The sequence below is a fragment of the Lonchura striata genome, chromosome Z (genome assembly GCF_050655825.1).
Source record: "Lonchura striata isolate lonStrDom1 chromosome Z, ASM5065582v1, whole genome shotgun sequence".
NCBI classification, from domain to species: Eukaryota; Metazoa; Chordata; class Aves; order Passeriformes; family Estrildidae; genus Lonchura; species Lonchura striata.
The window spans coordinates 50,042,249-50,056,369 of record NC_140740.1 but is presented as its reverse complement, the minus strand read 5'-3'; the positions used below and the strand labels follow the sequence as shown (position 1 = coordinate 50,056,369).

At 36.0% G+C, this 14,121-nt stretch overlaps 1 protein-coding gene across 13 annotated transcripts in view; it reads right to left on the bottom strand.

Moving 5' to 3' along the window:
• Window positions 1-4,842: 4,842 nt before the first annotated feature.
• The window catches only part of NIPBL (NIPBL cohesin loading factor), a 157,550-nt gene continuing 148,271 nt past the window's right edge, over window positions 4,843-14,121 (bottom strand). For 11 of the 13 annotated variants that reach the window (XM_085566483.1, XM_085566486.1, XM_077790267.2 and 8 more), the window contains 9 exons: window positions 13,062-13,235; window positions 12,351-12,541; window positions 11,491-11,598; window positions 9,996-10,196; window positions 9,457-9,603; window positions 7,600-7,895; window positions 7,148-7,322; window positions 6,397-6,582; window positions 4,843-5,831 (listed from right to left, as the gene is read on the bottom strand). In XM_085566483.1, coding sequence (XP_085422609.1) covers window positions 5,466-5,831; window positions 6,397-6,582; window positions 7,148-7,322; window positions 7,600-7,895; window positions 9,457-9,603; window positions 9,996-10,196; window positions 11,491-11,598; window positions 12,351-12,541; window positions 13,062-13,235 — 1,844 coding nt within the window. In that variant the 3' untranslated portion in view covers window positions 4,843-5,465. Of the gene's footprint in view, window positions 5,832-6,327; window positions 6,583-7,147; window positions 7,323-7,599; window positions 7,896-9,456; window positions 9,604-9,995; window positions 10,197-11,490; window positions 11,599-12,350; window positions 12,542-13,061; window positions 13,236-14,121 lie in introns of all 13 variants that reach the window. The other 2 variants (XM_021551732.4, XM_085566485.1) reach the window with 2 other exon arrangements.

The window sequence follows — 14,121 nt, the reverse complement described above, 5'->3', positions numbered from 1 at the left end:
GCCTAAACTGGTCTGGAAAGTTTGGTCTGGATGGCTCGAAGGCTGAGCACAGAGTTAATAACAACTTCTGCAATTATTTCATGTTGATTTCAACACGAAGGGAAGGAAAGGGAACCTCTCTCTCTTGAGTGGAGTGTTGCTCTTGAGTGGAGCAACAGCAGTATTTTTGGACAGCAAATAAAAAGCCTTGATGAGGAGTGGTCCAAATCACCCAGAACCTGGTATTATATGAATCTGTCCTGCAGATTTGTCAGTGGAGATGGAACTGCAGGGACTCATCGCAGAGGTGATGTTCAACACTGACCTTGAATCTGAACATCCACCTCCAAGTGAGACTATTCAAACTAAAAAAGCTCTCAAAATAAGAAACCGATTCATCACACAAGGATTCATCACACTTTGCTTGTGCTCAGAGAATATATTCAGTCTAAGCAGGAAACCCACTAAATCTCTCCCTCCACACACATATTTCTGGCTTTCAGGATTTAAGTGTAGTGAAGGAGTATTTCTGTACAATCATGAATGCTAACAAGAGAATAAAGCATGCAAAATAAGAGACCAAAAGAAGACTTGCTCAAAGAAAACATGTCTTCAGTCTGTGCTTGTGAAGTCAAAATGAAAAACAGATGGGCCCCTGTATGGTTTCTCTAAATAAATTACATCTAGTGGGAAAATGGGGCTGTTTCCAGCACATTTTGTAGCCCTTTATAGTTAGGAAGAGAAATACAAATAAGGGATAGGTAAAACAAATTCAGAAGCCCTCTTGAGATAAGAGAAAGGAGGAAGTGCATTGAAAGTGAGCTGATGGACAGTGTGGGGAGTGAGGTGCAGCCTCAGCAATGACCCACCCAACACAGCTTGGTGCTGGTGGCTGCAGCTGCTGAGAGGCACAGCTGCAGCACCCTGCTAATGACCAATCCCCAGCAAAGTCGGGGTGAAATCAGATAAATCACCTTTCCAGATTTTAGGAAGCAGGATCTTGTTTTAAAATAGAAATATGAGCCTTACAACACAGCCGCACAAAGAACAGTGATGGAGAAAAGCTCCTTTGAAGCCAAACCAGATTGCTTTAAAGAAGAAGCTGCTGAAGTAACGAGTGACATGGGTCAGCCCGTGCCAGACTCTGTAGGTGGGACATCCATTGGTGACGTTCTGCTGCACCTGCGGTGCAAGGAGTCCCTCCCCCTGGGATGACTGCCAAGGGGCCATCCCCTTGGCACACTTGGACCGCCACCCTGCTGGTGCTGTTGGCCTGAGCCGGCTCAGTTCTCGCAGGATGATAAACCCTCCCCTGCCCCGCCCGTGCCCCCGAACCGGCCCGCAGGGCAAGGTGTGTCTGGAGGATACCTGACCTCACAGTCTGGGTAGCAGTGAGCCGCGCATGCAGCTGCACTGCCCCTAAATAATGCGGAAATTACAAATGACGTAGTTATATCTGATGGGGGAGAACACAGACTGGCAAGAAGTCTCCCAGAATAATCAAAAAATGCATTCCCTCGATGATTTACAGGTGCCCAGACATAGATGGGGAACTGTGAGCAGTGAAAAAGAGATAACAAAGTGTGTGAACATTCTAGGATTTTGGAAAGGTCCAGACTGTACTCTTAAAACATTTATTTTAAATAAATGAAATATTAAAATACTATGAACTTATTTGTATATAACAATAGCACTTTAATATTTTGTCAAGGAACCATGAGATCTAAAATCTTGCTACTTACATTAAGAACTCACCCATTACAACTCAGAACTTCAATGATAAGATGACAAATTCTCTGAAGGATATGGAAATGGGCATACGATCATGGTGTGGCTCTTTGGTGAGTGGAGGAACTCTAGGATATAGGAATTGCGGCTTGCACTCCTGTTACGTGAAGGGCATGAGAGCTCAGGAGTGCTGGGACATAGGAAAGCACAGAAAGGGTGTTTGTCTGAATTCAGTGTCACTAAGATCTGCCTGGGGCTGAACTCATCTGTTCGTTTCCCTGTAATATCATTAACACATGCATTTGGCAGAATGTCCTGCTGTTAACTAGCACCAGATGAGCCAGACCTGATTAAAACCTCTTTTTTTACATGAGCCACGATCACATTTAAGAACTATTTTAGGGCTGCAAGGTATTGCATGTTAGAGCTACTGTTTAGCACAACTTAATTATTCCACAGCAACAATATTCTTACTAGTGACACCACAACAGCAAAACAAAAGCTAAAGTTTGACTGAAATTTAAAAAATTTAAATAGCTTTTTTATAATGGCCACACCGCACTAACATACTTATGCTGAATATTTCCCATGCCTACTTTTGTACATGTTAGAGTTGTTAATATAAGCAATAAAGAACATCAAAATTACAAAAGAGTGTTACTGAATAATTTAAAAAAATACTTATAATTACAGTTCTGTCAAAAACTATTGTGATGTTGAAAATATTCAAGGATTATTCTGCAATATTACAGTATGAAGTGGAAGATCAAAAATAATAATTTCATTCTTATTTAGATTGTGGAAGTGTCTGTGTTTTCTTAAAAAGTACAACATGGCTAATGTTAATTCTAAAAGCCTGGTAATACCCCTTTGTTAGGTAAGCTACTGAGTAAGTTCCATGTACGGATCCTGTACTCAAAGGGAGAAAGCAGGAAGAATTCAATAATCTTACAGTTATATATGTAAAAATCTATAGCCATACAGTGAAAAAATACTACAAAGCTATGTCAATACCAAGGAGTAAAATTGTGTCACTGGAGTCAATTACTGCACTGCAGCACTTAAAGAACAACCAAAACAAAACCAAACACTTTCTCATGTAGAGAAATTCTTATCTTGGTGTGTGCTGTGGCTGCTGCCGTGGTCATGCTGGTACAAGAGCAATGTTGCTCAGAGGCTGAGCCCTGCACTGATGGCACTGGAGTTGAGACTGGCACTGTCAGCCCAAGTCTCACACAGCAAACAGGAGTTTGTTTCCCAAAACGGGGCCCTGCTACCTTCTCCACAGCCGGTAACCAGGGTCCTTGTGATGGGGAAAACCAGACTAGGTATTTATTACTCTGTGTACTTCGGGAGGGTAAAATTCAACTCTTTAACTAGTAAGAATCATATTCAATTTATTTAATCACCTATAATCAGCTTTGTAACTGCAAATTATGTAACAACCATCACATCCCATCAAGGACCATGTATGCCACTGGCATAACATACAATAGAGTAATGGTCTAAATCCTCTCAACTAAGACAACTTTAGACTTCAAGTTTATATTGTTTAATTATAACTTCTTTCTGATAATTTTATTCCAATAAATACCAAGCAAACCAAAATTACCCCCCATCTTTACTACTGGAAAAAGCCACATGAAATGAACAAGGAAATATTTGTATTACCTATTAAAAATAAGATGCTTTAATATAATTGCATCAGAAATTCCTAACAGCCAACTTAATTTTAAACTGCAACTGTATGAAATCCTTGGGTTTATCACTTGGGAGTTTCTTGGTGAAGTATTTTCAACTCTGCTTATCAGTAATATCTCATATGTCATATAACCCCTCTAGTCTCCAAGTATGAGTTTGCCAGTATAAAGGCTGCACTTGGCCCTGCAAAATACAGTCTTTCATTGTTTGCTACAAAAATGTCCCATTTCCAGAGCTGCAGAGTACTGACTCCTGTTTCTTCTACTTCTCCCTCCTTTACAATACTGATCTTAGCCCAAGAGGTGGCTTTTTGTATGGTGAAGAGACCACTATCAACACTATCAAACAAAGAGGTACTAAATAATTTCTGTTCAGAAAAATTCCAGTGGTGAAACAACAAAAAGGCATTCCCCAACAATTTACTAACTGGATTCTAAGGAGTTATTAATAATTTGTTTAATGGGTTGAGTTTTTGACATATCAATATTTTGAAATACTGTTATTATTCCTCACAAATTGAATAATGTATTAGAATTCCGCAAGTTAGTTTCATAAAAACAGCCCCCTATAATAGATTAAATTTTTAAAAGAAACAAAACATAATAGAAAAATAACTATGTTGAGGAACACCTGCTTTCAATAAATACATTTGAAAAGACACCAGGGTTTAATATACTCCTAAAAGTTTAGCTGTTTTTAGATTTTTTTCCTATTTGCAAATATTCTGCTTTTCTTGCTCTCTAGGAATACAAACTGCTTATGAAAGGTTGTGGCAAGGCAGTTGAAGCAAATACTTCTGAAGAATTCAATAGCATTTTTTCAATTTACAAAAGTGAAAACATCTTTCAATTAGTAAAAAAATTAGTCTAATATACAAACATTTTCTTTAAAAATTCATCTGTGAAGGAATGTAGTGTAATTGCCCAGACTCATACCCATTCACTCCTCTGACACTGGTAGCTAGCTCCTCTTGACACAAGCCTCTCTACATTAACCCAGAGAAATGAGTACATGGCCAGTTGGCCCAAGCAGAAGAGTCATTCAGCCTTCCCCAAATCTGAACTATCATAAATTACCACTTGGACAGCATTAGAAAGAAATTGAAGCATACAAGGAATAAACTATAGTTTCTTTTTATATCAAAATGTACTCTTGAAAATGTGTTTGGCACAGTGCTAAATCATAAAGTTAATACTAAATATTGCAGGATACAATAAAACCCTGGAGTTAACTTGTGTTAACACCCTTCTAGGGACAAAAATGAAAAGATACCAATTATTCAGAAGTCAGTCTATACAAACTGTATAAACAATATTTTATGTCTTGTTTTGAAAACCACTGATATAGTAAATTTTACATAAAAGACTGCAAAATAATATAAATGGATTTAAACAGATCTTTACAATAAGAAATTCAAATGGAAACAGACAAGTAACAAAGAGAAGTAAAAAAATTTATTGCAGTATTCGTTCCACCAGATTTGCTGGGGATCCCTTTTCTTGTATTATTTCAGGGTGACCTAATACATCAAAATCTACATTTACAAAAACTCCTCCTGCAGATAGGTCATAGATACTGCATGCTTTTTTTTTTTCTTTTTTTTTTTTCTTCAACAGAATAAATTATATATCCAGGAGATTCTGCCACTTTACAGCCTGGAAAAACAATGCTTTCCTGGAAACTGGGCTAAGCTAAAGAAAGCCATCCGCTGCTAGGTTAAACTCCAAGAACACTTTATTAAGAACATTAACAGACTAATTTCCAACATTCACTTGTTTATTTTTTTTAAACAGAAAGGTTTTTTTTTTTCAAGATATAAACAATTTTTTTGTTAAACTATAATACAGTGGGAGTAAAAATGAACTGAGAAGTTTCTGCTGCACAACAGCGAAGGAAGCTCCCACAAAAATGTTTACCAAACATTTCCTTCTTTTTTCCCCGCGTCCCAGGTTCCATTCTTACTCTTCATTTAACTGATTTTTTTTTGCCAGAAAGTTGATACTTCAAGTTTTTCTGTTATTTCAATTCCTGTAAATTTGGCTGCATGTACAAATTCATTAGCTGGAAGTTCCATCCTTGGCGGCATACAGCGATCGTAAAGTCTGCACAACTTTATTAGTCAGCTTATTAGCACTCGTTAGAGCAATTTTTTTGTAAATAATGTCTGACTCTTTAATAGTGTCTACCCAAGGCACCAGTTTGCGGCCATCACGGCGCTTAGCCTCAGTCCAGGAGCCACTGTAGGAGCCTGCCATCCACTGAACACTGAAGCCATTGCTGGTTTTCTGTACTACTCTTGCAATTTGTGGTCGGTCTTTGTACTTTGGACAGCAAATAGCGATGACATCCATGACATCAACACTTTCATTCATCTGTGCTGCCAACTCCGTAGAGTCTGAATTTCGTTTTGACCTTCTCAATGACTAAAACATTGGGGGGAAAAAAGACCAAGTGTTACACAAAAGAACTTTAGTGAAATTATTGCTTTTATTGCTTTTAATCCCTTGACGCCGGGAGTTGGGATTCCCCGGCACACATTCCATTGCCGGCAATGAGACGCACCGCGACCGCCAGCGCCAAGGGGTTAACATATCCTTGTAAAACCACATACTCTTAATTTGTACCCGTGTCTTTATCTCTTATTGATATATAAAATTATATATACACATGAATCATAAAGCTACATAAAAACTTGGCAACAATAAAAAGGATAACACACAGTACATTCCAAAGGAAAATTAATAACTTTTTATACGGGATAAATCTCATTTTCTAGTTTGGTTTTTTTTTATTGTCTTTTCTGTTAAACTTTCTACAAAAGTTGTATAAACGGTTAAGTAGAGAATCTCTATCTACAAAATGCTTATTTCTTTCATGTGGATTACATTACTTGGTGTACATTTAATATAATAAACTGACATTTATAAGCACATAAAAATCATTTTACGTAATACGCTGCGAAATACGTTGACTCCTCCTCCGCCTCACCCCTGAAGTGCCTCCTCCTCTATCCTCCCCATCACTTTCATCGTCCTCTGTCTCAGCTGCATTGTTTTTAGGGCTGCCTCCTCCAAGCAGCGAGGTAATTGCTTTGTTCCGAGCATTTGTGCTAGCTGACACCTCTCCATCTTCTTCCTCTTCATCAGGATCCAAATGTTCCATAAGGAGCTTGAACTATTAAAACAAAGAAGATCAGTTCACTTTGTAACTTTAAACATGGACATTTATAATGTGTTACATTATGTTAGAAACAAGTAGCAAAAAAAAACCCAACAGGGTAAAACAAACAGCAGACAAGTTGAACAGTTCATGTTGTGTTCTACAAATTTAACTTTCTGATTTTTTTTTGGTAGATATACAAAAGCTTTCTTCCTGTGTTTCCCAAATGGCAAATTTTCTCTAACTGTTACTGCAGGGTAATAAACCACATCAAGTCTCTGCTCTCACGATGAGTTAAGAAAGTGTCAGGAATAAAGTGAACAAGTAATATGGGAGAGGTATACACCATGGATATCAGAAACTGGAAAATACTCCATAAAGATGAATGTCCTTAAACTGAAATTAATTATCACTGAGTTTAAACTCATTGGAAATCTTTGAAATACAGTCCTGCTAAACATCCTGAAAAGAAGATCCACACATCATATAAGATAACCAGGAATTTAACATTTTTAAATGTACTTTCAAGTTTATACTGTGTTAAAAAATTACAGACTTTCTGCAAAGCAACTTTACTTACATCTAAGTACTGCTTTACTATACTCCTCTTCACATCTTCTGTGATCTTGGAATTAGCCATATCACTTCGCAGAAAATCCAAAGTTTGTTTTGGATGAAAATGCACTCCTGTCTTCCTGTTTATAGCTTTATCATAAACTTTTGCAGATTCAGATGGAGAATATTTTTGAATTTTACTGTTTAAAGAAAACAAGAGAGAAGACCTTTAAAGGAAAATCCAGAGCAATTTGACCAAAAAGCTTTTAAAACCTCTAACATAAGTATTTCTCTCTGAATCATTCCATATACAATAGATAGCCTGGCAAGAAATCAAATAATTTGGTTTAAATTCAACTTAATACATTTTTTTTCCCTGCTACATAAATGTATTGCTTAACAGGTAGTTACAATTAACTTAAACAAATGGAAGAATGTCACTGCATAACAAGTATCCTATTATCAAAATAGCCTTACCTATCAGAGAATCCACAGAGGTTCTTTAGATGCTGTTTCAGCATCAGAAGTAATAATATGCCTTGGGAGACATTAGCAAATTCAATTAAAGGAGCTGAATTTTCAGGTAAACACTTCATCACTGCATTTATATCATTTTCTTCATCAGAATCTGAATCAGAGTCCACTCGTTTCCGTAACTTCCGAGGCTTAGAAGCTTCCTCCTCGCTTTCACTCCCACTACCACTGTTACTGTCACTCTCGGTCTCCTCACCTGATGAAGGCTTTCTTTCCTTTTTTTTGTCTTTCACCATAGACTGCAAGACAGAGAAGTTAAGACACATTCCAAAATTAAGATAAGTAACATCATGTATGCTCCTAAAATAATCTGTCCAAAATCATTACTACCTTAAAATAAAGATAATTCGTTGAACAATGTTATAATTTATAACTTGATAGTCTTAAAATTATTTATGGCAAATATATACTGAAAAATTTATCCAACACCCAGATTTTCTTGCAAGGTGCATACAGAAGGAACTGAAGCAACAAGCACTTCCCTGCTATGTTTTCATTAAATGACGCCTGAAGTTTATTAGCAGTGACAGCAAAATACAGTAGAAGACCAAACACAATAAGTCAGGATGAAAATTCTGGTTTTTTTTCACCTGAATAATTTCTGTGTCTCATGGAGATTTCCATAATGTACTTTGGTGTCCAAGGTGGTTTTAAATCCTTGTCTCTTAACATTCTATGACACTAATTACACTGCTGACCAAAGTAATCATATTAATAATGAATTAATAATGATTAATAATAATAATCAGCTGCCTTATGCCTGACAGTGTTCAAGGCCAGGCTGGGTAGGGCTCTGAGCAATCTGGTCTAGCGGACCAGATTGGAAGGTGTCCCTGCCCATAATGGAGGGTTGGAACAAGGCATCTTTAAAGTCCCTTCCTACCCTAGCCCTCTTATGATTCTATAATTAGTTCTATGATTACTTATAGATCTACAGAATTTCACATATGCATTACTACTGCACATAGTATGACTTTTCAGGACACAGACCTAAACAGCTTTTGGACCTTTTGGAGCTATGTGCTACACACTGCTTCTCAACCTGAAGAACTTATTGTCTCTTTCTAGCAAATCAACTTTGGTAGGGTGAGAATTTAAAGCACAGTACATTTCAAGCTGTGAACTTTCAGGCATCAACTCTGACTCATGTTTATTTGTCAAACTAGAAACTGCTTCTTGACAATTTGCACCTTCTTCTGTAACAGCTGTTCAGGAAAGGAAGACACTGAAATCTTCAAGAAGCAGAGGCCTCTCAAAGGCTTGTGTGTTGCCATAACAACAGGTATTTTATCATGATTCAGGTTCTTACCATTGACTTAAGGAATACTGCCCACTCCTGTCTCGCAATGAACAATGCATTTTAAATCACTCAGGCAACAAATGCAACTGCCATCAGCTACTTGACAACAAAATAAACTGCCAACTGGATTTTATTATTACAATTTTACAAACAACCACAACAAACTAGTATTCCACAATGATTCTGGGTTCATGTGTTTTTAGATGCATACAATTAACTGTTATTCAGACATATTGGGAAATTATACAGATTTGATCTCAAAATTCATCGTTCTTTTTTAATAACATAAGCAGCAATGTAAGTAGAGTTTTTGACTAGTGTCTAGCAAATAAAGGTCAGAACAGACAGTATTGCTTGGTTTTTGACTATTCTTTACATGCCAAGTAATGCAACTGGTGAACACAACAATAATGTTACTGCATTCACTGAAAAATGGACCACATTATAGAGAAGCTTATTTTTCCACCACCATAAATATATTAAAATAAAAATGCACATACCTCTTTAAATGACTGTAGTAGGTTGCTACCAGAAACTGATAGTGTGATGTCTATATGATGCATTATAAACAATGGCTCTTCCTGTGTTTGGTAAGGAAAACAGGCTAGATTGTCTGCTATGTACAAAAGCATATTCACCTCTGTTTTCTGGAAGTTAAAGAAAAAATTACACATAAATACGTGTAGAAATATCCTGGATTCATATACTTCTGCAGTGCTCCCAAGAATCTAGAGCAAAAAATGTGACCACAACTTTTATGCTATATAACCCCCTAAAAACACTGTAAATAATATCTATACATGCAAAATTTAGTCATACCTGAATATATATTATTTCTGATCAGTTCAAACTGAATATAAAAAGGTACAGAGTGATGCAACATGCATTCTATTGCACAGATAAATACCTTATATTAGAAAGTAAAAAATATACACTGGGGACAAAGCTATCAATAATTATGTCATTAAAATACATTATAAAAGGAGCTTCTAATGCTGCATTTTAACTTCTTTTCAAGTGAAGGAAATGTGGTGCTTACTGCAGTATCATCAAAGAGGTTGAGTAAAGAAATTAGAAAGGCTCGTCTGTGTTGACGGTTCCCTCGAATCATGGAGTAGAGGTGTGAACACAGTGCACTGGATGATTCATCGTGTCTAAAACCTCTCACAGGATCTTTTGGGCAGGTATTAATTGCCTGCTGTACTTGGTAAGACATCTTCATACCAGCCACTGCTTTCATCTGAAATAGAAATATATTTATTTTTATACAAAACATTGCTTCCAAAGCAGTACAACTGAGTCCTTTTAAAGGGATGCTCATCTAAAATTTAAATTAAAAACACGCACTGAGGCAATACTACCTTTTGAGATGGTAAAGAGATTTGAGCTGTCAAACAGAACCTGTGGCAGAGATTAGAATGTCTTCTGAACTGCTTTGACTGTAAATTCTGCTACAAACATACAGCTAATCTGTTTATCCATTATAGCCAGGTATTTAAATTTAAACATTTTTCAAGAACATTGACATGTTTTCATACATGAACAGAATATTCTACCACATGTATATGTTCAGTATCCCCTGTAGTGAAACCAATAACTGAATCTATATGAGTACAATAGGACTACCAAACAGAAAATGTTTGGGTTTTGTTGTTGTTGTTTTTTTTTTTTTCATATATCCAATAATTTCCAGTTGATTTTACTCATTTCAATGGTCTTGCTCTAGTTTCAGAACAAACTGATTCTCTAGTTAGGCTGCACAGCCAACTGCCTTCCTACTACCTGTGCTGTTGTTCAGCAAAGTTGACTATGTGTCTATACATTGTAGCCAGCTGCCTAACACAACAAATTTCAACTACTGGCCTTCACTTAATGGATAAGTTATCTGTTTGGATGCCATCAACAGTGCAACAGTCCAAATGCACTGAAATACAAAGAAGGACATGTGAGAAGTCCTACAGAATGTAGACTGGGATCTTCCAAAGTAAGGAGAATGCTGCAGCTTAATTTCAGATCTTAAGCACAACTGGCAGTATGCCACAACTCCACATCCTTACAATAGCCCTTAGTTTTTCCCTTCAGCAAGATTCATCAGAGGTAAACAGCTTCCTATGGTGCTTCTGCTTAGATTATAATTTATAAAGCCTTGGTGCCTTGCACACTCTAATATAATATATATTCTAACAATTGACTATTACATGGTGTTTTCTATTCTAGTCCACTGATACAGGAAAATCACCACTAAACATTACGAAACACTTGTCCTTACCTCTTATAAAATAAAGGCTTTTAAATACTATTTAGTGTGGAAGATATTAATCTGAATCATAAATTAAAGGAGATTTTGGACTAGAAGAGACACTTCAAATTATATTATCCTTCCTGTTTCTCAGGGGAGTAATCTTACAACTGCTTAGAGTTATTGTTTATTTTTTTAGTTTATACTCTTTTTTCTGGAGCTGAAGCATATTGAAGTGTTAAAGCTCTAGAGAACATAACAGTATTTTGTAAAATGTTAAATTAGATTTACTTACGTGAATGAACCCAGCATATTTTTTGTCTATTTCCACCAACTGTTGGTCAGCTTTATTTCGCATAGAGGGCTCTGGATCTGTGCCCATAGCAATTAAGTACGGCACACACTTGAAAAACAAATGAAATGGTTATTCAGAGGCATTGTACCTCCTCTTTCTCAGTCTATTTTCTTTGTTTCTACTGCAGAAATTAGAATAGGAAGGTCTATGCAACTTACTACTCTTTTTTCAAGTAAAAAGAACAAAATACTATGAGACACCAGCATTCTAAAGAAGTTGTGAGGTTTCAGGTAGTACTTCCCTTTTTCTCAAACTTTAAAGTGAATTTAAAATACAGAAAATTACATTAAAAAAAAAAAAAAACAAAAAACCACTTATGACTGAACATGTGCAATGTTTACAGCACCAAAAAATAATTACAAAACATTATATAAGCAAAGAGTGATGGAGATGACATCTGAAGCTCTGACACTGACTGTGGAATTCCACAGTGCTTGGAGGATATAGGGATTGAGGTGGAAACAAGCTGACACAGGATAAAGAACTAAATAAAGAAAATATTTTGGCATATAACTCAAAGTTGTGACAGAATTATGCTACAGTGTGCATATCTACATGCTCTTTAGGTATTGCCTTGGGTTTTACCTCTTAATCAAAAAATTAGATAATGAAGCATTTGGAGTCTTGTGGGCTAACAACATAAAGCAGATTTCAAAATATGTCTTCTGTAAAGGCCTCTGACTACAGTAAGAAGCTGCTGTAATGTAAGTAGAATAGAAGACCTGGAAATCTATGTAGCAAGTGTGAAAGCCTCTAAAAACATGAATAAAAGAAAGTCCAACCACAAAAGTCTATCATACCTGAACAGGATGGATGAGACCTTGGTTTAATGTCAGTGCAATGACATTTAGAGCAAAGTGGCGTACACTGGACTGGTTATGAAAGAAAGCCTCAAGGACCTGTTTGAGATATAGCTGCATGATGGAACTACTCATCCCTGAGGAAATATCACCCATTTCTTTCAGGTCTTCCTGTTTTGCTACTTTTTTCCCTGTAAAAAGGACAAAAGCAATAGCATACTCATCATAGTATAACTACTTATTTTGCCATCACTTGATATATGCTGATTTTTGAGTTTCACAATAAATACATATTTCAGCTGTCTTAGAATGGCTTTATGATCTCATGAAACACAGAACAATCGAATGTATTAACACATATCAAAAAATACATAAAATTTTAATTCAACTCTTAATTCCTTAATAAAGTATTTTTTTAAATGTTGTAATTATTTTTTATCTGCAAATTAAACTCCAAGGAATTTAGATAAAAAATATTATTACCATAATTACAATAATAATGAATTCTGGATTGGTTCAAATATTTGTACATATTGGAAGTAAATAATACATCTATGCATATACCCCTTTTTAAATAATTGTAAAATACTTTGGGTACAATACTACTGATTTGTTTACAACTTTAAGTGACTCAGCACAGATATATAGTAACTGTATGCAACAAAGTCAGGTTTTGCAAGGCTCATGAGCACAGAAGAATTGAGCACTTACAGTCTCTGTCTGCCTGCTGCATACGTGTATCTTCCTCCTGCAAGTAGGTCTGGAGGTTTTTTAACACCTGGATTTTTAAGTTTACTGAGCAGTTCTTATCTGAAAGAATGCTGTTGTACAGAGTCTTCACTTCTTGTTCAAACATTAAACTTGGGTGCTGTATAAATGCAAATCCTAGGAGTGGAGAAAAGAGGAAATGATTCTCGTTATTATGATCTAGAATTTGTATTTCTGATTTTTAAGTTCTTCAGAAGAAAGGTATGAAATATATCTCCTCCCAGTAGCACAGCTTTTTCTAGTCCAAACAGTATCACACTTCCATATGGACATCATCCATTGGTAACAAGAAATTCTGATAGCCATGGCAGTTCTATTTACCACTACTCTATTTGATGGACAAAATGGAGTATTGACCCAGGGCAGCTGCACGGAAAATTATACACGTCTGGAACCAGGTCCAGTGTAGTAGCCTGCATCTCAATGACTAAGAGCTATCATAAGAATGAGAAAGAAATTTTACCAAAAATTATCTACTATTTTTCTAATACATTCTAATGTATTAGACATTCTAATACATCTAGAGACAAACATTTTGCTGCAATTGTGAAATGTGACTCATACAGATGCAGAGAAAATGTGGGAAAATTGATAAATACCATGAATATTTAACATCATAACAGAAAAAACAGTAATCAGGGAACACAGTACAATTTGTACTTCTTGCCATCATTCTCATACACCTATTGTAGTCTTCTCTTGAAGATCATCTGAAGTGTTCCCAAGACCACATGTTTTGGAAGACACACTACAGAACAGTTCTGAGCTGTTGTCTTTCCCTTGCCAACGAACTGGCTATTCTTAAGTCTGTATTTAATAAAACCTTTTCTAAATTACTGGCAGTATACCATTTTAGATAATGTATGTAGATTTAGAAGTGCTGCGGACAAATTCTTATGGAGTATCTTAAAAAAACTGTAATGAGAATATAACATTCTAATTTAATCTACATTTAACTAATTAATTGTTTTTAAGACTGTTTAGGAAAAGCAGACATTACATG